Source organism: Lynx rufus, unplaced genomic scaffold (assembly GCF_022079265.1).
Source record: "Lynx rufus isolate CCGP_SWC_20201006 ecotype Redwood Valley unplaced genomic scaffold, mLynRuf1.p SCAF_13, whole genome shotgun sequence".
Taxonomy (NCBI): Eukaryota; Metazoa; Chordata; class Mammalia; order Carnivora; family Felidae; genus Lynx; species Lynx rufus.
The window spans coordinates 11,227,314-11,249,976 of record NW_025814827.1 but is presented as its reverse complement, the minus strand read 5'-3'; the positions used below and the strand labels follow the sequence as shown (position 1 = coordinate 11,249,976).

The following is a 22,663-nucleotide window of genomic DNA, read 5'->3' as shown; positions in this document are numbered from 1 at the left end:
TGTATCTATGAGTTTGTTTTTGTTTTGTTTATTTGTTTTTAGATTCCACATATGAGTGAAATTATATGGTATTTGTCTTTTTCCATCTGACTTTTATTTCACTTAGCATAATAACTTCAAGGTCCATCCATGTTGTCACAAATGGCAAGATTGCATTCTTTTTTATTACTTTTATATTACTCAGCTGTAATATTCCATTGTATGTATGAATATATGTATGTGTATATATGTGTGTGTGTGTGTGTGTGTGTGTATCCTTCCATCTTTGGATCAATAGATAAAGAAGATGTCATATATATATGTGAATATGAATAGACATTTAGGTTGTTTCCATTTTTTGGGTGTAAATAATGCTGCAGTGAATGCAGGGGTCAGGTATCTTTTTGAGTTAGTGTTTTCATTTTCTTTGGATAAATACCCAGAAATAGAAAAGCTGGATCATATGGTAGTTCTATTTTTTTTTTTTTTTAAAGGAGTCTCCTTCCTGTTTTCCATAGTGGCTACACCAGTTCACATTCCCACCAACAGTATATGAGGGTTCTGTTTTCTCTCTATCCTCTTCAACACTTGTTGTTTCTTGTCTTTTGATAACACCCATTCCACCCTTTCTAACCAGTGTGAGGTGATAGTTCATTTTGGTTTTGAATTCCCTGATAATTTCCCTAATAAATTAGTGATGTTGAGCATCTTTTGATGTGCCTGTTGGCCATCTATATGTCTTCTTTGGAGAAATGTCTATTCAGGTCTTCTGCCTGTTTTTTTTTTTTTTAATGTTTATTTATTTGAGAGAGAGAGAGACAGAGTGTGAGTGGGGGGGTGGGGGTTGCAGAGGGAGAGGGAGACACAGAATCCGAAGCAGGCCCCAGGCTCTGAGCTGTCAACACAAAGCTTGACACAGGGCTTGGACCCACGAACCATGAGATCATGACCTGAGCCAAAGTTGAACGCTTAACCAGCTGAGCCACCCAGGCACCCTGTTTTGTTTTGTTTTGTTTTTAAGTTAATTAATTTATTTTTTTTTTTTTGAGAGAGAGAGACAGCCTGAGTGGGGGAGGGGCAGAGAGGGAGAGAGAGAGAATCCTAAGCAGTCTCCATGTTGTCAGTTGCAGAGCCTGATTCAGGGCTCAAACTCATGAACTGTGAGATCATGACCTGAGCCCAAACCAAGAGTCAGACATTTAACCCACTGAGCTACTCAGGCACTCCCCTCTGTCCATGTTTTGATTGGGTTGCTTGTTTTTTTGCTGCTGAGTTATATGAGTTCTTGTCAGATATGATTTGAAAAAAATCTTATACCATTCAGTAGGTTGTCTTTTCATTGTGATGATGGTTTATTTTGCTTTGTGGAAGCCTTTTATTTGATATAGTCCCATTCTGGTTTTGCTTTCCTTGCCTTTGGAGTCAGATCCACAAAAAAGTCAGTAAGATTGATGTCAAGAAGCTTACTGCCTATGTTTTCTTTGAGGAATTTTATGGTTTCAGGTCTTACATTCAAATCTTTAAGCCAGGGGCGCCTGGGTGGCTCAGTTGGTTGGGCGGCCGACTTCGGCTCAGGTCATGATCTCGCGGTCCGTGAGTTCGAGCCCCGCGTCAGGCTCTGTGCTGACAGCTCAGAGCCTGGAGCCTGTTTCAGATTCTGTATCTCCCTCTCTCTGACATGCTTTGTATCTCTCTGTCTCAAAAATAAATAAACGTTAAAAAAAATCTTTAATCCATTTTGAGTTAATTTTTGTGTATGTTGTAAAATAGTGGACTACTTTCATTCTTTGCATTCTGGCTGTCCAGTTTTCCCAACACATTTGTTGAGGAGACTGTCTTTTTTCCATTGTATGTTTTTGGCTTCTTTGTCATAAATTAATTGTCCATATATATGTGGTTTTAACTCTGGCCCTCAATTCTGTTCCATTGATCCATGCATCTGTTCTCCTGCCAAACCCTATCATTTTGGCTACTAGAGCTCTATATAAGTATAGTTTGAAAGCAGAGAATGTGATTTCCGAACCTCCAGGTTTGTTCTTCTTTCTCAAGATTGCTTTTGCTATTTAGGATCTTTTGTGGTTCCAGACAAATTTTAGAATTATTCTAGTTTTGTGAAAAATTCCCTTGGAATTTTGCTAGGAATTGCATTGAATCTGTAGGTTGCTTACACTAGTATAGACATTCTAACAATATTAATTCTTCTGATCCATGCACGCAGAATATTTTTCTATTTGTGTCTTCTTCAATTTCTTTCATCAGTGTCTTATAGTTTTCAGAATACAGGTCTTTCGCTTCTTAAATTTACTCCTAGGTATTTTATTCTTTTTGATGTAATTGTAAATGGGATTGTTTTCTTAGTTTTTCTGGTTTCTCTTTCTAGTAGTTCATTATTACTGTATAGAAATGTCTCAGATTTCTGTATTTTTATTTTGTATCCTGCAACCAAATTCATTTATTCTTTTTTTTAATGTTTATTTATTTTGAGAGCGAGTGTGTGCAAGCACGCACATGCACGCGTGTGTCACTGGGGGAGAGGTAGAGAGAGAGGGAGAAAGAGCAAGTCCCAGGCAGGCTCTGCACTGTCAGCACAGAGCTCAGTGTGGGGCTAGAACTCACATACCATGAGATCATGACCTGAGCCAAAGTCACATGCTTAACCAACTGAGCCACTCAGGTACCCCTGAGTTCATTTATTAGTTCTAACAGTTTTATAGTGGAGTCTTTTGGGTTTTCTATTTATAGTATTATGTCATTTGCAAATAGTGACACTGTTATTTCTTCTTTTCCAATTTGGATGCTTTTTATATCTTTTTCTTGCCAAATTGCTATGGCTTGGACCCTCTCCCCCTTTTTTTTAATGTTTATTTTTGAGAGACAGGAAGAGACAGAGCACAAGTCGGGGAGGGGCACAGAGAGAAGGAGACCAGAATCTGAAGCAGGCTCCAGGCTCTGAGCTGTCAGCACAGAGCCTGACACGGGGCTTGAACCCATGAACCATGAGACCATGACCTGAGCTGAAGTCAGACACTTAACCAACTGAGCCACTCCAGCACCCCAAGGACTTCTAATATTATGCTGAATAAAAGAGGCAAAAGTGGGCATCCTTGTCTTGTTCCTGATCTTATAGGAAAAGATTTCGGCTTTTCACCATTGAGTATGATGTTAGCTGTCAGTTTGTCACATATGGCACATATTATGTTTAGGTACATTCCCTCTCTACCCATATTGTTGAGTTTTTTTTATTTATTATTATTCTAATGTTTATTTATTTTTGAGAGGGAGAGAATACAAGCAGTGGAGGGGCAGAGAGAGGGAGACAGAGAATCTGAAGCAGGCTCCACGCTGTCAACACAGAGCCTGACACGGGGCTCGAACCCATGAACTGTGAGATCATGACCTTAGCCGAAGTTGGATGCTCAGCTGAGCACCCAGGTGCCTCGAGAGTTTTTATCATAGATGGATGTTGAATTTTGTCAAATGCTTTTGTTCTGCATCTGTTGAGATGACCCTATGATTTTTATCCTTCATTTTGTCAATGTGGTGTATCATATTGGTTGACTTACAGAAGTTAAACCACGCTTGCACCAAGGTCCTCAGAGCAGCCGTGGGAGAGAAGGAAAGAAAAACAGCCCTGGTCCTATCTTAGACTGCTGGCGGAGAGTAAGGATGCACAGTGTCTTGGGGTGGAGGGAATCATTAGGTGGGCTGGATTAGATTCACAATGCACATGCCCCACACCCAGCAAATCCTCTCATTTCTGCCGTACAGAAACACATGCTGATGAGCACAGGGAAACAGTGCAAGGATGTTCGTGAAGCACTGGAAATTGGAAACATTGTTTAGCATATCCATATAGGAAAGTCTGTATTCCACAGAAAAAGGCCCGGAAGGATACGCAAAACTGATAATGGTATTATCCCTAGGAGGGAACCGGGCTTGGAATGGTTGAGAGGGAATGTACACAACTTTTTTTTTTTTTTTTCTTTAAACAAGGAGAGGCTCAGTCTCTCAGTTGGTTAAGCATCTGACTCTTGATCTCAGCTCAGGTCATGGTCTCACGGTTTGTGATACCAAACCCCACGTCGGGCTCTGTGCTGACAGCGAGGAGCCTGCTTAGGATTCTCTCTCTCCCTCCCTCTCTCTGCCCCTCCCCTGCTGGCATGTACACGTGCTCTCTCTCAAAATAAACTTTAAAAATAAACAGACAAGGAGAATGCTTCTGTGTATTGCTTGTTTGAACTAAATCAATACATTTTTCTTACACTTGAGGATGAACCAAGTTGATTGTGAAAGAGGAGGGATTTGGGCAAGAAGAGAAAGCAGAGAGGTTTGGAGGTGAAGGAAGAGCCATGAGATGATAGGGAGAAAGATGGGTGAAGAGGGTATTTAGGACTCTGGTATGTGACCTGCAGTCTAATTCATCCGCTGGCACCTCTTCCAGGTTGTTCAGCAGACTTAAATAGCTTTTCAATTTGCTATTGGACATTGGGCTTTTCTTTCAAATGTAAAACTGAGGTCGCCCCCAAGGCAGGCTGGTGTTATTTGGATTATAGCTTTTTTGACAAATATTTATGGAGAACTTTCTATGGTGGGCCCTGGACATACAGGCGGCGGTTAAGAGCTCCCCAGCGACCTTTACTGCCTTAAGATAAATCACACAATGAGGCAGAAACAGAGGGTTGTGGAGCAGAGGAGGGAGCGTTTATTCTGAGACTTATGAAGGCCTCATGGGGGTGGAGACATGGGTGTTGAGCCTTGACACCAACACGGGAATGTTCCAGCGAGAAGAACTGGGAAAATGTGTCTTGGGCTGTTTGGTGAACTTCCTCCCAAGGTTCTACGTTGTAGTCTGTGGGTCGGAAGAGTCCTAGGAAGCATGTTCCTTTGTGGCCAATGCTAAAGGCACCCCCACCCTGAGAAGCCGCTAGAAGGCCAAGGACAAACATCAGTCTAGGTCCCTCATCACAAACTGTTGGCATCATGGGACTCCAGATGCTAAAATGAATATAGCATCACATGTGAATTGCTTGTGGCAAAAATATTATCTGACTCTCTAGTCAGGAGGAAACATGAGACAAATCCACACCATGGGTCACTCTGCAGGACAACTGACCTTGTCCCTTCAGAAATGTCAGTGTCAGGAAGAGCAGAGAAGGGTGGGTCTGTTCTGGGACAACGCAGAGTAAAGGGACATGACAGCCAAGAGAGTGTGTGAGCCTTGGTTGGATCCTGGATCTGGGAAACACAGCTAAGGTGGACATTGTTGGGATAATTGAGGACACTGGATAATGGACTATACATTAGATAACAACTTTGAATCTTCTTTCTTTTTCTTTTAATGATGGAAATAAAAAGAACTTTTACATTATGTTGTTTCCCTGGGGTGGGAAGACGCAGGGGAAGAGAACCCATTATTTTACAAGGAGAACAAAAGTTTGGGTTCCAATCCTGGCCCTGCCACTGCCTGCCTATGATAACTGGAACCAGGTGTGTTACCAATCCGGGCCTGTTTCAGCGATGGGAAGCAGGGATTAGATGGCGCCCACCTGGTGAGGCTGTTGAGGGCCGACCTAGTGCACACAGGAGAAGCCTCAGCCAGTGGGTTAACCCATGTCAGCCACCTGGTCACGCTGGTAGCATCCACAGAGTCGATCCCTCCAGGGGCTCCCTTCCCCCTGTGGGGGAGAGGCAGATGGGGGTGCGTGTGTACCCCTTTGCGTCCCTCTACCACTTCCCCCCCCTTTTCCCAGCCAGCCCCAGAATAGGTGCTGTGCTCCCAACTAGAGTTTTCAACCTGAGGGCGCAGCCTAGAAACATGGTTTAGATCCCCTTTGTTGGTTTCCAGCAAATTAAAATTTATCTCTCAGGGAGGAAATGAGGGGGTTGAGGTTTTTTTCTTCTCCTTAATGGGTCCTGATGAAGGAAATGAATGCAGAGAAGGAATCAGAAATACGATCCGCCGCTTGCCGGCTTGGAAAGGTCTGGGGGCTCCCTGAGCCCTCAAAGGGGGCAGCTGGGCACAGGGTGTTTTATTGTATAATTAACCTTGACCCTTTTGGGTTCAAAGAGAAAGGTTAGTTGGAAATAAATCAATAGTCTGGTCTGGTCACTTCAAAGGCTTCAGAACCCGCTGGAAAATTTCATATTGTTTCAGTGTGTAAATTGGAATAGGGTGTGCAATTCTTTTTGAAAGGCTGGGAGGGTTAGGCCTAAAATTGAAATTAATTGTGTATCCACTTCCTTTAATCAAGCAATCAGGAAGCTTTATTGTGTATCTTGTTGCAGGGGCGGGTGGGAAGGCCCCGGAGAAAACACTGAGTGACCTTTGTGTGACCACTGGGCAGGGCTCTAGGACAAAAGCATCTCTCCAAGCTTAGAAAGCACCTACCCTCCCAGCAGTGAGCAGTCTTTTATTTGGACATGTCTGGAATTCTTAGAACTACCAAACCATCACCATCCTAATATATACCGTTCATTGAGTACTTACTTTGGCCCAGGTGCCCAGGATTTTTCTAGTTATTTTCTCATTTGATCTTCCCAACAGCCCAATTAGATTAAGTGCCATTATTATCTGTGTCACAGATGAGGAAATGGAGCTTCAGAGGGGCTAAATAGCAAGCCCAGAGCCACTGTGAGGTTTTCAAAGTCTTTTCAATGCTGTGGCTTAAGGAATGAAAATAAGAGCCCAGGAACCTGAGCTGCAAATCACCCAAAGTCTCCTGTCTCTTCCCCAAAGTCTTTGGTAAACACGGCCAGGGCTGGTTTCTCTTAAAGTCTCTCTTGGCTTCATTTCCAGGTCACCTTTCCCCTCTCTCTCCTCTTTCTCCCCCCACTTCCTTCTCTCCTCTCTCCCTCCCTCCCCCCTTCCCTTTGTCTTTGCTTTCCTGCTTTCTAGCTTTCTTTCCACAAGCATTTATTGAGTTAGTGCTACTCCATGTCAGCTCTCCCTGAGTCATAAAGAGATGTAAGACACCATGCTTGTCCTTAGGAAACTCACTTCCTAAGTTCTCCAGGCAAGGATGACAGACATTTTGTGCACATTTGTTGCAGAAGGAAGTAGCTCTGAATGAGAGGGTTAGGCAAGGTGCAAAGGAAGGGCAAAAGCAGAAGTGGTTCTAACTGGAGAGGATCAGGGAAGACATCAGGAGGAGGCAGTGTTTGAAAGGATCTTGAAAAAAGGGACCAGTGGAGTGGGCTCATTCCGGGGTGCGGAAACTTCTTGTGGAGAGGCTTGGAGGCACCATTGTGCATGGCGTGTACTAGAGAAGCCAGAAGTCCAACTTGAAGGATTGGACTCAATGATAGGAGCCAAGAATTAGGCTCTGTTCTGAATAATAATAATAATAATAATAATTAATACCAACAAGGTCCTGAGTGCCTTATATAACTTACTTGTTTACTGCTCACAACCTGTGAGGTGAGTGCTATCCTTATCCATAGTTTATAGGGGAGGAAATGGTACCAGACGTTAAGGGATATTCACTGGGTCACAGCTGGACAGCGGCTGAGCGGGGATTACAAACCCAAGCCTGTGCTCTTAGCCACTGGATTACACTGCCTCTTGTGAGGGGGCCTTGAACGCTAGGTCAAAGCTGTTGTACTGCTCTGGGAACAATGGGAGGCTATGGCAGGTTCCTGATCTAACCTGCATTTTAGGACATGCCCAACTTTGTCAACCATCCTACTCTTGGGTCTGACATTCCTGTGTCTCTCCTTAATATTCAAAAAGAAAATCATCATCTCAGCCAGTTTAGACCATTCCCTCTCCTCCCTGTCCCCGGGTTCCCCTGCCGCTTTCTCCTCAGTACACAGATAACAAGTCAGCAGACAGGGAGGCTCATGTTCCAGCCCCAGCTCTACGACCTCACTTCTCCAGGCCTCAGTTTCCACTTCTGTTAAACGAAAAGATGACATTAAGTTCAGCCCTGCCCCCCACGAGGCTTTGAGAAGACTCAGATGAGGTGATGTGGAGGTATTCTACAAAATGCCACAAGAAATAATAACGGAGGTATCATCTTTATCGTGGGGGCACTCAGGACTCCACAGAGGCTCCATGCAGCGGATGATAGCTTCCTGGCTGCTCAAGCGGCACACCATGTCCTTTTACACTTCTATGCCTTTGCTCCTGCTGTGCCTTCAGCCTCAGAGCCTTTGCCTCCCTCACCATCCCTCTTTGAAGCCTTCCTTAATCCTAGACTTCTGTGAATTGTGTTTTCTTTTTAAGTAATCTCTGCACCCAGCATGGGGCTCAAACTCACGGCTGCAAGATCAAGAGTCACATGCTCTTTCTACTGAGCCAGCCAGGGACCCCTGAATTGCATTTTCTTCTGTTTCCACAGCTTGTTGCTGCTATCATCCAAGTATTTGGATAGATTGCAATTATTTTTCTTCAAGCTTGTACAGTAAGTTCACTGAAGGCCTGGTCTGTTTCTCTCTTGTATGGGCTGAGCACATCGTAGCAGCTAGCTTCTATCAGACCCAAGTCCCCATAACTGTAATCTTTGCTAATTCCACAGGGTGGCAGCAAACGCCTCCAGTCACAGCCCTTCTCCTGGGAGAGCGGAGCTTCCAGGCTGGGATGTTGCGTCCAGAGACTCCCTCCACCACATGCAGGCCAGGACAGGTGCAGAGGTCCCTTCAAGCTTCCTTCCTTCCTCCTTCTTCTTCTTTTTTAAAAGTTTATCTATTCTGAGAGAGAAAGAGAGGGAGAGATAGCGCAAGCAGGGGAGGGGCAGAGAGAGAGAAAGAGAGAGAGAGAGAGAGAGAGAGAGAGAGAGAGAAAGAGAAAATCCAGAGCAGACTTCATGCTGTCAGCACGAACCCATCAAGTGGCTACCTCTCATGAACTGTGAGATCATGATCTGAGCTCAAATCAAGAGTTGGCCACTTGCTTACTTTATTCTTTATCCCACTCTTCACCTTCCACTTGGGTCACCTTGCCTTGCCCACCCGTTTCTCTGCATGTAACAATGGGATTATTTGAACACAAACTGCACACTTCCCTTATTACAAACTCATTGAGTCCTTTCAGCTACTTTTAAATGTTTTAAATGACAGCTTTATTGGGCACCTGGGTGGCTGAGTTCAAGTCCCACATGTGGCTCTCTGCTGTCAGCACAGAGCCTGCATCTGATCCTGTCCCCCTCTCTTTCTGTACCTCCTCCACTCACTCTCTCTCTCTCTTTCTCAAAAATAAGTAAACGTTAAAAAAAAAACAAATAACAGCCTTATCAAAATGTAATTCATATACCATACAACTTACCCATTACAGTAGGCAACTTGGTAGTTCTTAATATATGGTGTGCAACCATTACCACAGAAAATTCTAAAACATTTTCATCACCCCAAAAAGAAACCCTGTGCCAATTAGCAGTCACTCCCCATTTTCCCCTAACCCCCAGCCCTAGGCAACCACTTATATGTTCTCTGTCCCTATAGATTTGCCTACTCTGGACATTTTGTACAAACAGAATCATACACAGTACATGGTCCTTTGTGACTAGCTTCTTTCACTTAGCTTAATGTTTTCAAGGTTCATCCTTTTTACTGCTAAATAATATCCTATTGTATGGATATACCACATTTTGTGTATCTATTCATCAGCTGGTGGACATTTAAGTTATTTCCAGTTTTTATCTATCACAGATTTTTTTTTTTTTGAGAGAGAGCAAGCGGGGGAGAGGGGCAGCAGGAAAGAGAGAGAATCTTAAGCAGACTCCATGCTCAGCATTGAGTCCAACACGGGGCTCAATCCCACGACCCTGGGATCATGACCTGAGCTGAAACCAAGAGTTGGATGCTCAACTGACTGAGCCACCCAGGAGCCCCATCAGAGTTCTTGTAGTTATGAACATCGATGTAGAAGTTTTTGTGTAAACTTTTTTCATTTTTCTTGAATATATACTTAGGAATGGAACTGCTGGTCATCTAGTAACTCTATGTTCAGCCTTTTGAGGAATAGGCAGACTGCTTTTCACAATAGCTGCACAATTTCACATTCCCACCAGCAGTGTATGAGGGTTCTGATTTCTCCACATCTTCGACAACACTTGATATTACATGACTTTTTTATTCCAGCTATGCTATTAGCAACAAAGTGGTATGCCATTGTGGTTTTACTGTTTATTTATTTCATCAATGTGCTTATTGGCCATTTGTGTATCTTCTTTGCAGAAATGTATATTCAGATCCTTTGCCCATTTTTATCTATCTATCTATCTATCTATCTATCTTTTTTTAAGATTTTAAATAATCTTTACACCCATGTGTGGCTTGAACTCATGACCCTGAGATCGAGAGTCGTGTGCACTTCTGACTGAGCTAGCCAGGTGCCCCACCTTTGCCCATTTTTAAATTGGGCTACTTGTCTTTTTATTATTGAGCCATTATTACTGAATCATGAGTTCTTTATATATTCCAGATACAAATCCTTTATCAGAAATATGATGTGCAAATATTTGCTCCCATTCTGTGCTTGTCTTATCATTTTCTTGATAGTTTCATTTGAAACACAAACGTTTTTGATTTTGATGGTGCTCACTTTATCTGTTGTACCTTTGGCATGATGTCAAGGAAGCTATCACCTAATCCAAGGTTACAAATATGTACATCTATGTTTTCTTCTGTTTTAGCTTTTACATTTAGGTGTTTGTTCCATTTTAATTTCTTTTCACATGGTGTGAGGAAGGGGTCCAAATTCATTTCACTGCATGTGAATATCGACTTGTCCGTTTGTTGAAAAGTCTCTTATTCCCCTAAGAACTGTATTGATATCCTTGTCAAAAATCAGTTGACCATATATGTGAGTGTTTATTTCTGGGCTCACAATTCTATCCCATTGATCTGTATGTCTGTCCTTATGTCAGTACCCCACTGTCTTCATTACTGTAGCTTTGTAGTAAGTTTTGAAATCAGCAAGTGTGAGTCTTCCAACTTTGTTCTTTGTTCTCAAGATTGTTTTGCTAGTCAAGGTCCATATGAATTTAGGCTTAGCTTATCAGTTTCTGTAAAGAAGTCAACTGAGTTAACAACCCTTTGAGGTAGGAGCATATTATCCCTATTTTACAGATGAGAAAACTGAGGCCTAAAGAAGTTGAGTCATCTGCTTGTGGTCGCATGATTAGGAAATGGCTGAGCACAGGGTTCAGACCACATCAGCCAGACTCCAGCTGGGCCAGAGCACCACCTCGGCTCCAGAACATACCATGCTTCTCACTAGGAGACAGAGCTCATCATTCTGAACAACAGAGTGTGAGCTCTGGGCTAGCTCCCAGGTAGCTAAAATCTGAGGGTATGTGACCACTGAGCCACCAGTTAAACTCCAGTTAAAAAAGGACCTCTCTAAGGTGATACCTGAGCAGGGCATGGAAGAGAAATCACTCCTCCCAGGACTCCAGTTCTTCCTCCTCTCACCTCAGCCCCAATAATTGGAGGCTTAGTCACAGGAGGAATGACCCCAAGTTTCCAGGTGCAAAATTCCCCTGTTGTTTAACCCAAGATGATACCATGCTAGCCAGGGATTGGCCCAAAGAGTTTTTTCTTTGTAACTTCATGACAGTGTCCCCAGCATTCCAGTTAGATGTCCCATTCCTGCATGCCTTCATTCAATAGGTACTAAGTGGGCCCTGGGAACACAAATTCCTATAGTGGGGAGTCAGACTGTGAGGCAAGGAAATAAATGCAGGAAGTTGAGCAGCACAGGACATTGGCATTCAGGGGAGAAGGAGCCCCAGGCAGCGAGCATTTTAGAGTGATGGCCAGGACCAGACCCTGCACTGTGGCAATAGGCACATGGCACAGGGTGACACAAGCTGTTTCATGAGAGAGTCACTGGTCCCTTCTGGCTCTGTCATTCTGGGGTCTAGCATCCCAGGCTGGAATGGGGCTGTTCGGCTTGCACCAGCTTCCCCCTTACTGCACGAGGAGAGGGAACAGGCAGTGGAGAAGCGCCTTTCCAGGCATTCACATGGGCCTGGTTCCCCACCCCCCCCACCCCGGCATTGGCCTCAGGACTGGACACCAGTGTCCATCTTTACTAATAATTGGGATGTGGCCCATATACAGGGCTTGTGTAGGCATCAGGAGCAGCCCCAGCAGCAGCCCCTTCATGCCATGTCCTCTGAGGGGGAGCTTTCCTGCTCACCCAGCCCCCCAGCTCACTTGTTCTCCACCTGTCCCCCAATGTGGTCTTGAGACAGTTTTAAAACATGTCCATAACTTTGACTCTACTCCCTAAGTCCCCTCCCCTGGAACATGGCCGGGCTTAGTGACTTGATTCTAATGAATAGAACATGGCAGAAGTGACACCACGTGACATCCAGGGTTAGATTTGAAATGATGATGTAATTTCTGCCTGGCTCTCTCTAGTTGCTTGTCCTTGGATCCCAGCCACCATGCTGTGAGGAAGCCCAGGCCACATGGAGAGGCCACATGCGGGTGTTGGGGCCGACCAGATATGAGAGCCAGCGGGCCTTCAGATAATTCCAGCCCCAGGCTCCAAGCTGCCACTGCTGATGTCCCCACAACTGTTCCTGCTGAGCCCTGCCCAAACTGCAAAGGTATGAATAAAATAAATGTTAGATTAAGCCACTAAGTTGTGTGGTGGCTTGTTATAGAGCATTAGACAATTGGAGCAGGTTGTAAGTCCTAGCTGCTACTGTTTTCTGCCCAAAGATAGTGTGTGGTGGGGGGAGGATGGGGACGGGTGTTTTCAGCCTGAGGCTGTGGGACTATTTGAGATCAGGACTCAGATTCCAGCCAGGCCCCTCCGGCTTTGACGCCTAGTTCTGTGAATCTTCCTAATTGGAACTCTGCTTCCCTTTACCTTAGCCTGGTTTGGCCTTGTTATACAGGCCCTGCCTATATTTGCATGTGATTTGTATGTAATTTGCATACATCTACATGGGTCGTATTAGGTGGTTTCTAAATGTTTCTGGATGCCTCCCGAGGGAAGGTACTGGTATCTTGGACTCTTGGAGGGGAAAGGGACACTGGAGGTTCACCTGGTCTACTCTCACCCCCTGCAGGATCTGCTTGAACAGATGACAAACCCACCATCTTCTCAGGCAGCCCTTGGATGGCTGGTTGTGTTGAAGAATTCCTGTGTTGCAAAGTTCCGTGTAAAGAAAGGTGAGGTATTGCGTCTCTATTTGGGCTTAGATCGTTTCTCTGAGAAAATCAGGGCAAATCAACCACTTCCCCTGGAGACTCAGAACAGGTGCTGTGGTGGCCTCAGGCTTCTCTTTCTTGGTTCAGCATCCACAACACCATTTCTGGTCTGACCGTGGGCAGAAGTGCCAGGCCAGGGCCTTTCAAGTGAAATCTCATGAAAAGTGCAACATGTAAGACAGATAAAAGTGGAGCTGCTCTGGCTGAGTGTGGGCAGGGAGAGTGGAATCCTCCCGCAGAGAGGTTCGCCCCCCGACCTCTAGCCACAGCTGGAGAAGCCCAGCTTGCAAACCACTATGCTGGTTTGCTCCTCCCAAAAGGTGCCTCTGGGTACAGATCCCAGCCCTCTAGACCTGGGGAGCTTCCCAGGATGAGCCTTGACTCTCCATTTCTGCAGTAGAGGCAACACGGACATTCTAAGCAGTTGCACTGTTGCCTTCTACTAAGCTTAAGGTCCTCTGAGACCTCCAGATTTTTGTCCATACAACCACCTTTAAGCCAAATCTCTTTTGGCCTACCCCAAGCTTTGGCAGCTCTGGACACCTGGCTTCAGGAGCCTGGACTGAGGAGCGGACAGGGAGTAATGGAGAGGGCTGGCCACGAGTTCTGGTTGTGTGACCTGGAAAGAATCAGCCAGATGCCATTCTTCAACTTTGGGGTGGAGACGAAAATGGTCCTTTCTGGTAGACAGTGCATGAAAAGTACCTGGTTCAGTACTGGTGAGCTGTCACCAGGGCCAAGGGGCTAGTCTCAGACTCCTCACTGCCAGCTGAGGAGGTACACAGCAGTGGTCAGAATACAGACTATGGAATCACGTGGCCTGGTCTGGATACAAACTCTGATCCTGCCGTAACTGGCTATGTGAGATTTTAGACATTTCCTTCATCTGTCTTATCCTTTCTCCATTTCATCATCTGTAAAATGAGGGGACAATAACTAGACTACCCCTCGGGAAGGTCCTGAGGACCCAGGGAAGCTTCCTACGTGTGGAGAGAGCCCAGCGTGCATGGTGCCTGTAAGTGGTACACAGGGGGCTGTTGTTATCCTGGGCTTTGACTTGGGAGAGTTGGCCTGGCCCACCGCTGGCTGCCCTAATCCCTGTACTCCCACCCTCCCCAGGACCTGACACAGCCACCACCAAACTCGAGGTTCACTTTGGCAACAGGACTTTTATTCAGTCAGAATGAGTAGAGTGTGACAAAAGTCAGGTCAAGTCAGGCCAGCGGGCTTCCCATCCCACTCCTACCCCAGACCGCTCTTCCCATGGGAGAGGGGGGTTCCAGGATGAAGGGGGGTGCAGAGAGGCCAATGCAGGGACAGAGTGGGAGTTTTGAGGGGCCGTCGACACAGGCCCAGCATTTGGGAGAAGGGGCAGGCTGCCCTTTCCCGAGTCCACGTGGACATGACTCCAGTCTCCTAGGAAAACACCACAAATTCTACCTTCTTCAGCTAGTTAACTAAACTTTAGGGTTGGGGGTCAGGGACTTTATGGTCTAATCTCATACTTAAGGAATACACTTATCTTTTTTTTTTCCTTTAAAAAAAAGTTTTACTTCTATTTAAAAAAATGAATTAACCAAAAATAGGTATTTGTTTCCTTGTTTTTTTTTTCTCCTACTTTAAGTATATTGAAAAACAACACAACAGAAAGGAAAAACAAGAAGTCACAAGAACATAAATCTTTAAACACACCTTGTATAAAAATATCTTCCAGCCACATCTGCTGACAGTGGTCGTTCCACTGTCTGGGGGTTGGGTCAAACAGGCCGTGTCCCATGGGATAGAGCGCTGGGCATCTGTGCCAGGAAAATCTCCCTGTCCGACATGTGCACACACCTGTCACACGCCCAGTCCGCTCCAGGGGCTCCGTGTCTCTGGGCAGAATAGGAGGCAGGCCGCAGGGTGATACCCCCCCCCCCCCACTCAGGCCGAGAGAGGGTCATGGGGATCCAAGTCAAGGATCAGTTGGCTTGAGGGGGTAGGAACGGGAGTGGACAGACGGACAAGGAGGAGCAACGGCAGCATGCTGGGAGGTGGCTGGTTTGGAGCAATTTATACTTTAAGGAACAAATTTTCCTCTCATTTTTGGCTTTTTTTTTTTTTCACATTTTCTTTGACCAATTCCATTTTTATTTCTGTAGTTCCTGAGAGGCCTGCCCTTGGTGACTTAGCCTCTGGCCTCCTCTCTGGGGGAGCAATAGAAGGGCTGCGGGCAGGAGGAGGGTCCAGTGATAACAACCAGGCCCGGAGAGCCAGCGAGCCTTGAGGTAGATGTTTTCTTTCACACCTGGAAATGGGGAAGTGCTTTTTTTTTTTTTTTTTTTTTTTTAAACTCTTGACAACAATATGGGAAGGGAGAGGGGGGTGCCCCTACAGGGGCTTGAGGTAGGAGTGCATTTGGGGCTCTGTTTGGGGATGGGGGCTGAGGCCACGGCCCAACTCCCCCAAGAACATTCATTCCGGCTGAGGTAGGTGCTGAGAGCCAAACAGCAAAAATCCATCCTGAGAAAACAAGGTCAGTGGAGGGTGACAGTGTCAGGGGCCCAGCCACAGCAGGGGGCGTATTTTTGGAGTCTAATTCACCTTCCCCTCTCTTTTCTCTCTTTTTTTTTTTTTAAAGGAAAACATTAGTTCAGTTCCAAGTCATGTGGGTACCAGGCAGAGGTGAGGGGGGACATTAGTCCAAGGGAGGGGCTCCTGAAGGAACCCCTCCAGGTTCTAGGGAGGGAGGTCCCTGCTGAGGCTACTTTAGGTCTTGACAACCTGAGGGGCAGTCAGGACAGAAATGCTGGGAAGCCCCCATCCAAGTCCTACATGACAGGAGAAATCTTGCCTTTGACCTGAGAATGGGGGGTTGCCCCCTCCGAAGCCTGCCAGACACTGGCTACTGGCCTGAGTGAGCTGGCTGGGCAGCTGGTGCTGTGGAGGCCCGAGTAGCCTGTCCTTCACTGAGGAACCCGGGGCCTCCGTCCTGGGGTGGCAGGGCAGCTGCGGGGCCTGCGAAGGGGGCCTTGGCTTCTGATGTCATCTCCTCCAGAAGGCTGAATCCCTCAAGTGGCAGCATGGAGAACTGGGTCTCCTCACACAGGGCAGGGTCCCCAGGATCCTGCTGAGGAAAGGGCCAGTCACACTGGTGTCAGCATGAGGGCCAGAGCCCATGAGTCTCCAGCCAGTGGGTCAGGCTCTGGACCCAATCCCACTTGGGACTTAGGGTCTCTAGACCACTCTGCCTGATTCAGATGCTCAGACAGAAGCACCAGCCATGGGTTTTGTGCCTGGAGCTTGGTGAAGGCTGATGACCGAGGTGAAGGGAGGGAAGGATTGGGAAGCTGTCAGAGCCTGAAGCAGAGGCTTGCTCGAGGTGGAGGCACTCACCACGGGTCTGGGGTCCGGCTGCCCCGCTGCCCCAGTTGGGGGGAACAGCTGTTCCAGTTCTTTCATGTCCACGTGCTTCTTGTCTCGGCCCCGCTCTCCCCGTCCTGCCCCATTCAGTGCCAGGATGCTAGGATCCCTTGGGCTCCGGGGGCCCTGAGGAGGGGAGAGCTGGTTTTCTACATCCTTACACAAGAGGACCCTAAGGGGGTGAGCCAAGAGTTAGGGGGAGGGCTGTGGGGGGGGGGATGGGGCAAAAACAGAAGGATGGACACAGTGAGCCCCCAACTCTGCTTTCCAGTATAGCAGCACCTTCTCCAGGCCATCCCTGCCCCTCCTGCCCAGGACCCACCTGCCCCTTTGACCGAACAGGAGGAAGAGGACACAGAAGATGATGCAGGTGACCCCGATGTGGATGCCAATGACGATGCCTGTAGTGGACGTTTGGTTGGTGGGTTCCTCCTTCCGGCAGTCACATGGTGGGCTCAGGGCTAGGGGCAGGTGATGGTTGGGAGTTGTGGCTCTCTTGGCCTGAAGTACCTGGGACACATAGCCCTGGGGCTCTGGGGCTCCTCCTCCCTCAGCCATAGCTACCTCCGTGTCTACATAGTCTTTGCCTATAGGACCCCAGCCTACTTTTTTGGTTCTCTTTACTAGTTACTGAGTACTAACTTTGTGCCAGATACTGGGAATAACACTTTACAAGGACCATTTCATCCTCACCACAGCTTTATAAAGTAGGTATTATTATCTCTGTTTTATAGAGAACAAAACTGGGGCTCAGAGAGGTTAAGTAACTTGCCTAAGGTCACACAGAATATCACTCCATTGAACTTCAAACTCCAATCCAAGCCTATGTTCTCAAGGGCCACATGCACTGTTACACTCTCCTACCTTCCCTGTATCCCTGTCCCCCTCCTCACTCAACACCTGGCCTCCCTTCCTGAGCACCAGTCTTTAGCCCCACAACCCCTCCCCAACGCCTACCTGTCCTCTCAGATGCTCCTCTCAAAGATACGAAGCGGACTGTGGCATTGCCCTCCCCATGCTGGTTGTAGGCCAGCAGCTTCACCTCGTACACCGTGGTGGGGTCTGAGGGAAAGGCAGTGCTGTGCTGAGTGACCTCAGCCCCCACAGGCATCTCTGTCGCAGCAGGGAAACACAGGGAACCCCTGCGCCCCACCTCCTGGCACCAGGCACCGCACCCCTGCCCAGCTCCCCACGCGTGGTCTGTGTCTGCCTCACCGAGTTGGCTGAGGTTGTAGGAGGAGACGGTTGGAGGCAGCAGGACGGGGCCGGTGAAGGAGGCCCTGCTTGCTGGACGGTAAAACAGCTTGAAGCCTCCCTCATGCTGGGCCAGCCGGGGCCAGGGCTCCCACAGCAGCTGCAGGGAGGAGCCGCCCAGGACCCGCACGGACAACGGGGGTGGGGCAGGTGCTGCAGGCAGAGACCAAGATGTGAGGGGGGTTGCCACCTTCCACTGTGACCCATACCCTCAAGAGCCTGGCAGCTCTCTGGCCTCTGCCCCCCAGGCCTCCACTTGCTCAAAGATACCTTTACATGAGTTGGAAAAGGACGCCCCTTTCTCCAAGTAGACCCGGCCCCCACTCAGCCTCAGGGCCAGGCACACAACCTGAACAAGCGTGTGTGGTGTTTTGCTCTAATACCTGGACCTCACCTTCACCCAGGGTGCTGGCCAGCACGGGGGCAGAGGCTGAGCTGGCCCCCCTTGGGGTATAGGCCTTGATGTAGAAGCTGTAGGCAGTGGAGGGTTCAAGGTCGCTCACCAGGTGCTGAAAGGTGTTCTTGCTGACTGCCTCCTGGTACTCCAGCTCCGGAGGATCTGGGGAAGTGAAGGGTAGGGAGGGGCAATGTAAGGGGCATGAGGCAGTCTTACCAGCACTGGTGAAATGAGGGCATCCAGTGTGCAGGGGGTACAGTGGAGGGAAGGTGTTTGGTCAGGACATGCAGTATTGAAAGGGATGAAAAACAGTGAATAAAAAGGGGCTGCAGAGCCCTCACCCACCAGCAGCCTTCCTGATGTGCAGGACATAGCCGATAATCTCCTTGGTGTTGACCAGGGGCTCATTCCAGGACACACGGACCTCAGTGGGTGACAGAGAGACTGCCTGCACATTGAGGGGGGGGCCAGGCAGCCCCTCAGCCCATAACACGGTCAGCCTGGCGCTGGCCTGTGAGGAGCCAGCGCTGTTCTCAGCCACACACTGGTAGATGGCCTCATCCTCAGGGCCGATTCCAGAAATTGTCAGGGTGCTGCAGGGGGAGGGAGAGCCTCAGATCCCCTCTCCCTGGCAGAGTACCCTTAAAAGTTGGCCAGATTACCCCACTGGAGAGGTGGAGGAACTGAGCCTCTCCAGAAGACAAATGACTTGTCTTGAGATCTTGCCACAAGCCAGTGGCAGACCAGGACTCAAACCCAAGTCTCCAGATTTAATTTAGTGCTCTTTCCTGGCACAAGGGGCACAGCCTGCTCTGGCCATTCATCCAGGCCCCCTTTCCCACATCCTCCCCCATTCTCACCCCGGCACACACCACACACATGCCTGTTGTTATTCTTGAGCCTGACGTGGCCTCCTGGCCCCAGCACCTGTCCGTTCTTCAACCATGTGACATGAGGGGGCGGCTCACCCTGGGCTTGGCAGGTGAACATGGCTGTGGTCCCAGCTGGCCTGGAGATGGACTGGGGGTGCTGGACAAACTCAGCTGGGGCTGGGGACACAGAGGAGCACAAGGAGCCATGAGGGGTAGGTGTAGGGAGACAAGACAGCTGTGAGTGAAGGGATGGGGTGCCGATGGGGACAGGGTAGCCTCAGGAAACACGGGTCTACCTCCTTGGGGAGAATCTTCCAGATGGGGCCCACCCTTCACCCTGGCCCAGGCTCCAGGAGATGATGGCAGGCACCACCTCACTAGCCCCAGAGAGGCAGACCCAGGAGAGGACTCCATTTTAATGACTATTTAAAAGACTGACATTTGTATCCGAAAGCAATCAAGCTGAGCTCCCTGTTCAGGAAATTGTTAAATAAATAAATGTGCTAATAGGTTTGGCTGCACCTCCAAGGCGGTAATGACGGGGAGATGGATGAGCCCTCCGAACTAGCTCCCCTCACCCCTACATTCAATTCCGCCCTCCTCCAATCCCAGTTCTCCAGCTTCCATTAACACTCGAGAAATGAAATGCTCCATCACTTTCATTTGGACAGATTAACGGCACATGGAATGCTAAACAAACAGGCATTTAAGGTCCTAATTCCTCTATCTCCCACCCCTTCCCCAGCTCTCTGGGAGGGAGCCACAGCCGAAAACCCCTGAGAATGGGATCTCAGCCCAGTTCATGGGGACAGTTGAGCCCCAGGACAGGAGAATGGACAGAAGGACCTGATCAGCTTCAGAGGCTAACACCCGCCCCCTCCCCACACACCCTGCGCATGGAGACCAGCTGTGTGTGTGCATGTGGCTGGGTGTGAGTGTGAGAATGACAAACACCTGAGAGTGTGCAAGCAGGTGTGAGCTTGCAGGTGCCACATGTGTGTGAATGAAAACAGCACGTGGGAGGGGGGACACGTGTGAAGAACATGGGGTTGGGGGAATCAGTGGAGATTATAAAATGGAGGTGGGGGGGGTGGAAGGATGGCAAGGACAGCCAGTGGGACCCACAGGGGGTCGATGACCAAGAATGCCTTCCCCATTCTTGTGAATGCAAGGTGGGAGCTGCCTTTTGGCCTGGCCTGGAGGCCTGGGGAGGGGTAGGGGCCACGGTTAAGGTTAGTACAGGGCCCGAGCGTGTGCCAGGGATGTTGATGAAGGGAGGAAGTAATGGGGCAGGGGGAGGGTGCTGTGGGGCCGGGGAGGTCCGTACCTTGCACCACCAGCCGGCCTTGTGCTGTTCTTCTCACCCGGGTGCCTGGCCTGTTGGCTGCACAGACATAGACGCCGGAGTGCTGGACGGTCACATCTGAGATGATAAGATTGCCAGTGCCCAGCACCTGGATGCCCTCCACCCCAATGGGGCGGCCATCTGAGAAGGGGAAGCAGGAGTGAGGAAGGGTCAGGGAGGTAAGTGTGGAAGAGGGGGAAGTGAGGAATGGTCCAGATCGTTGGACATTCCACCAGTCTTCCGGGGAACCTCCATCTTTTTACTTTTACTTTTTACTTTTTTTACTTTTTACTACATTAAAAACACCTTTTAATGTTTTTTATTTGGGGGGAGGAGGAGAGAGAGAGCAGGGGAGGGGCAGAGAGAGGATCCGAAGTGGATTCTGTGCTGACAGCAGAGTCCGAATGTGGGGCTCGAACTCATGAGCCAGAGCCTAAGTCAGATGCTTAACCAAATGAGCCATCAAGGTGCCCCCAAGGAACCTCAATCTTTGACCTCTGCACCTTCTCTCCCAAGCATCACAGTATTGTGGAAAAAGCAGGAGCAGCACTGAAAACTCTTGCCTAGCAGCAGAGACCTGGGCCCTAATTCTAGCATTTTTACTGATTCACTGGTGACCCTTAAGTCCCTTCTCAGGAAAGTAGGGGGTTTGGATTAGGTGGGTGGTTTCCCAGCCTGGTTTGTCTCTCCTGAAAAAAATTCCATGCTCAAATTTTCATTCTACTCATGGACTGTCACATTGCCCTTTAATATAAAGCCTCTGAGAAGTCCCACAGCAAAGAGACCTGGTTAAACCTGTTTCCCGAACTTGTGAGATGTTAGACCACCAAGCCATTATTTCCTCCCTGCAGATCATGCTTTGGGAAATGTTGGGCCAGATGGTCCTTGCAGTGCCTATGGGCTCCTCCTAATGGTGAGGCCACTCTTTCCAGCCTCTCCCAGGGACTGGGCCCTCCCCCCCCCCCTCGCCCTCACCCCAGGATCAGATTAGCACAGTCAGAATGCAAGGAGACAGCTCCCCATTCAGTCCCTGAAGTGGTGAAATCTACTCCATTATCCTGCCTGCTGCCCCCTCCTTCCCCAATCACTCAGCTGCTACAATGTGGCACAGTCTCCTTGTGAATGCGACCCCACCCCATCCCCTCCAGACTCTCCTTCCCCTAGTGACCTTTCCACTCAGACAATGTGGGCCCATCTGCACCCTTTCATTTCTCTCCTTCAGCTGCCTAGGGATTTAGGCTGGGGATTTAGGGGGCCAGGCTAGAGACTGGGGGGCCCAGAGACAGGGTGTGACAACTGGCTGAGACTTGGAGGGGTTTGGAATTGCACCACTGGCGAATATAGCCGGGATATAGAAGGTAGGGACACACAGGAGGGAAAAGAACCTGGGGAAAGAACGCTGCTGAGGGGTTCTGGAGAGCCTGATGCCACTGAGAGAGGAGCCTGGAGGCGGGAACAGCGCAGGACTGCTGGGGACTGGATGAGGTAACCCAGGGAGCTAAGCCATCCTCGCAGGGGGAGGGAGAATGTGGTGGGCAGGCCACCCTCCCCAGTCCTGCCAAGGAGAGGGAAACTTAGCCCCTCCGTAAGGCCCCAGAGAGCACAGACCCCCATGGAGAACAAACAGGATTCAAAGTCCCCCCCCACAGCTGGGTGATGAGACCGCCCTCCCAGAGGGTGGGATAGGGTGGGAGAGGCTGGGGCTATAGGATGAGGCTCACCCAGGCGGCTCCAGGACACAATGGGGCGCGGGTTGCCCGTGGCGACACACTCAAGCACCGCAGTCTGGTGCACTGTCAGGGTGAGGTTCTCAGGCCCCACGAGTATCATTGGCTCCTTGTAGGCCCCGGAGCCTGAGCCTGGGAGGAAGATGCCATGTTTCTTCACTTCAGCTGTGACCCTTCCCACCTCATCCCACCCACAACCCAGGACATGGGGAATGGGCAACAAGATCCAGCCCAGAAACCAGGTCCTGTGGGCAGAGAGAAGATGCCAGGGGCCCCAGGGCATGGCACACATCCACCCCTCCTCACCCAGCCTTGCCAGGGCCTCTGGCAATGGGAGAGCCCCCGGGTTAAGCAGAGGATGGGCTTCCCCTGGTAGAGCTGAGCCAGAGAGCAGGCCTCATTCCTTCTGAACCTTCACCACAAGGAACACAGAGCTTTGTGCTTAGCAGGTGCTCTACATACACCTGGCTGATAAGCCTCCAGGGGTCAGTTGAAGCGGGACTGACTGGAGAGTGAGGAG

At 48.9% G+C, this 22,663-nt stretch overlaps 1 protein-coding gene and 1 long non-coding RNA gene across 2 annotated transcripts in view; one reads left to right on the top strand and one right to left on the bottom strand.

Annotated features, from left to right (window-relative positions):
* LOC124508042 (uncharacterized) overlaps positions 1-14,615 on the top strand; it is a 35,579-nt gene extending 20,964 nt beyond the window's left edge. Inside the window, exons 2-3 of the long non-coding RNA XR_006961207.1 lie at positions 12,346-12,536; positions 13,005-14,615. This is a non-coding gene — a long non-coding RNA (uncharacterized LOC124508042). The remainder of the gene's footprint in view (positions 1-12,345; positions 12,537-13,004) is intronic.
* A 1,415-nt stretch (positions 14,616-16,030) lies between these two features.
* The window catches only part of IGDCC3 (immunoglobulin superfamily DCC subclass member 3), a 40,242-nt gene continuing 33,609 nt past the window's right edge, over positions 16,031-22,663 (bottom strand). The window contains exons 5-14 of the mRNA XM_047074936.1: positions 22,138-22,275; positions 20,399-20,557; positions 19,083-19,248; positions 18,545-18,792; positions 18,197-18,361; positions 17,764-17,955; positions 17,506-17,610; positions 16,871-17,009; positions 16,522-16,720; positions 16,031-16,255 (exon numbers count right to left, since the gene is read on the bottom strand). Of these exons, the coding sequence (XP_046930892.1) occupies positions 16,031-16,255; positions 16,522-16,720; positions 16,871-17,009; positions 17,506-17,610; positions 17,764-17,955; positions 18,197-18,361; positions 18,545-18,792; positions 19,083-19,248; positions 20,399-20,557; positions 22,138-22,275 (1,736 nt within the window). The remainder of the gene's footprint in view (positions 16,256-16,521; positions 16,721-16,870; positions 17,010-17,505; positions 17,611-17,763; positions 17,956-18,196; positions 18,362-18,544; positions 18,793-19,082; positions 19,249-20,398; positions 20,558-22,137; positions 22,276-22,663) is intronic.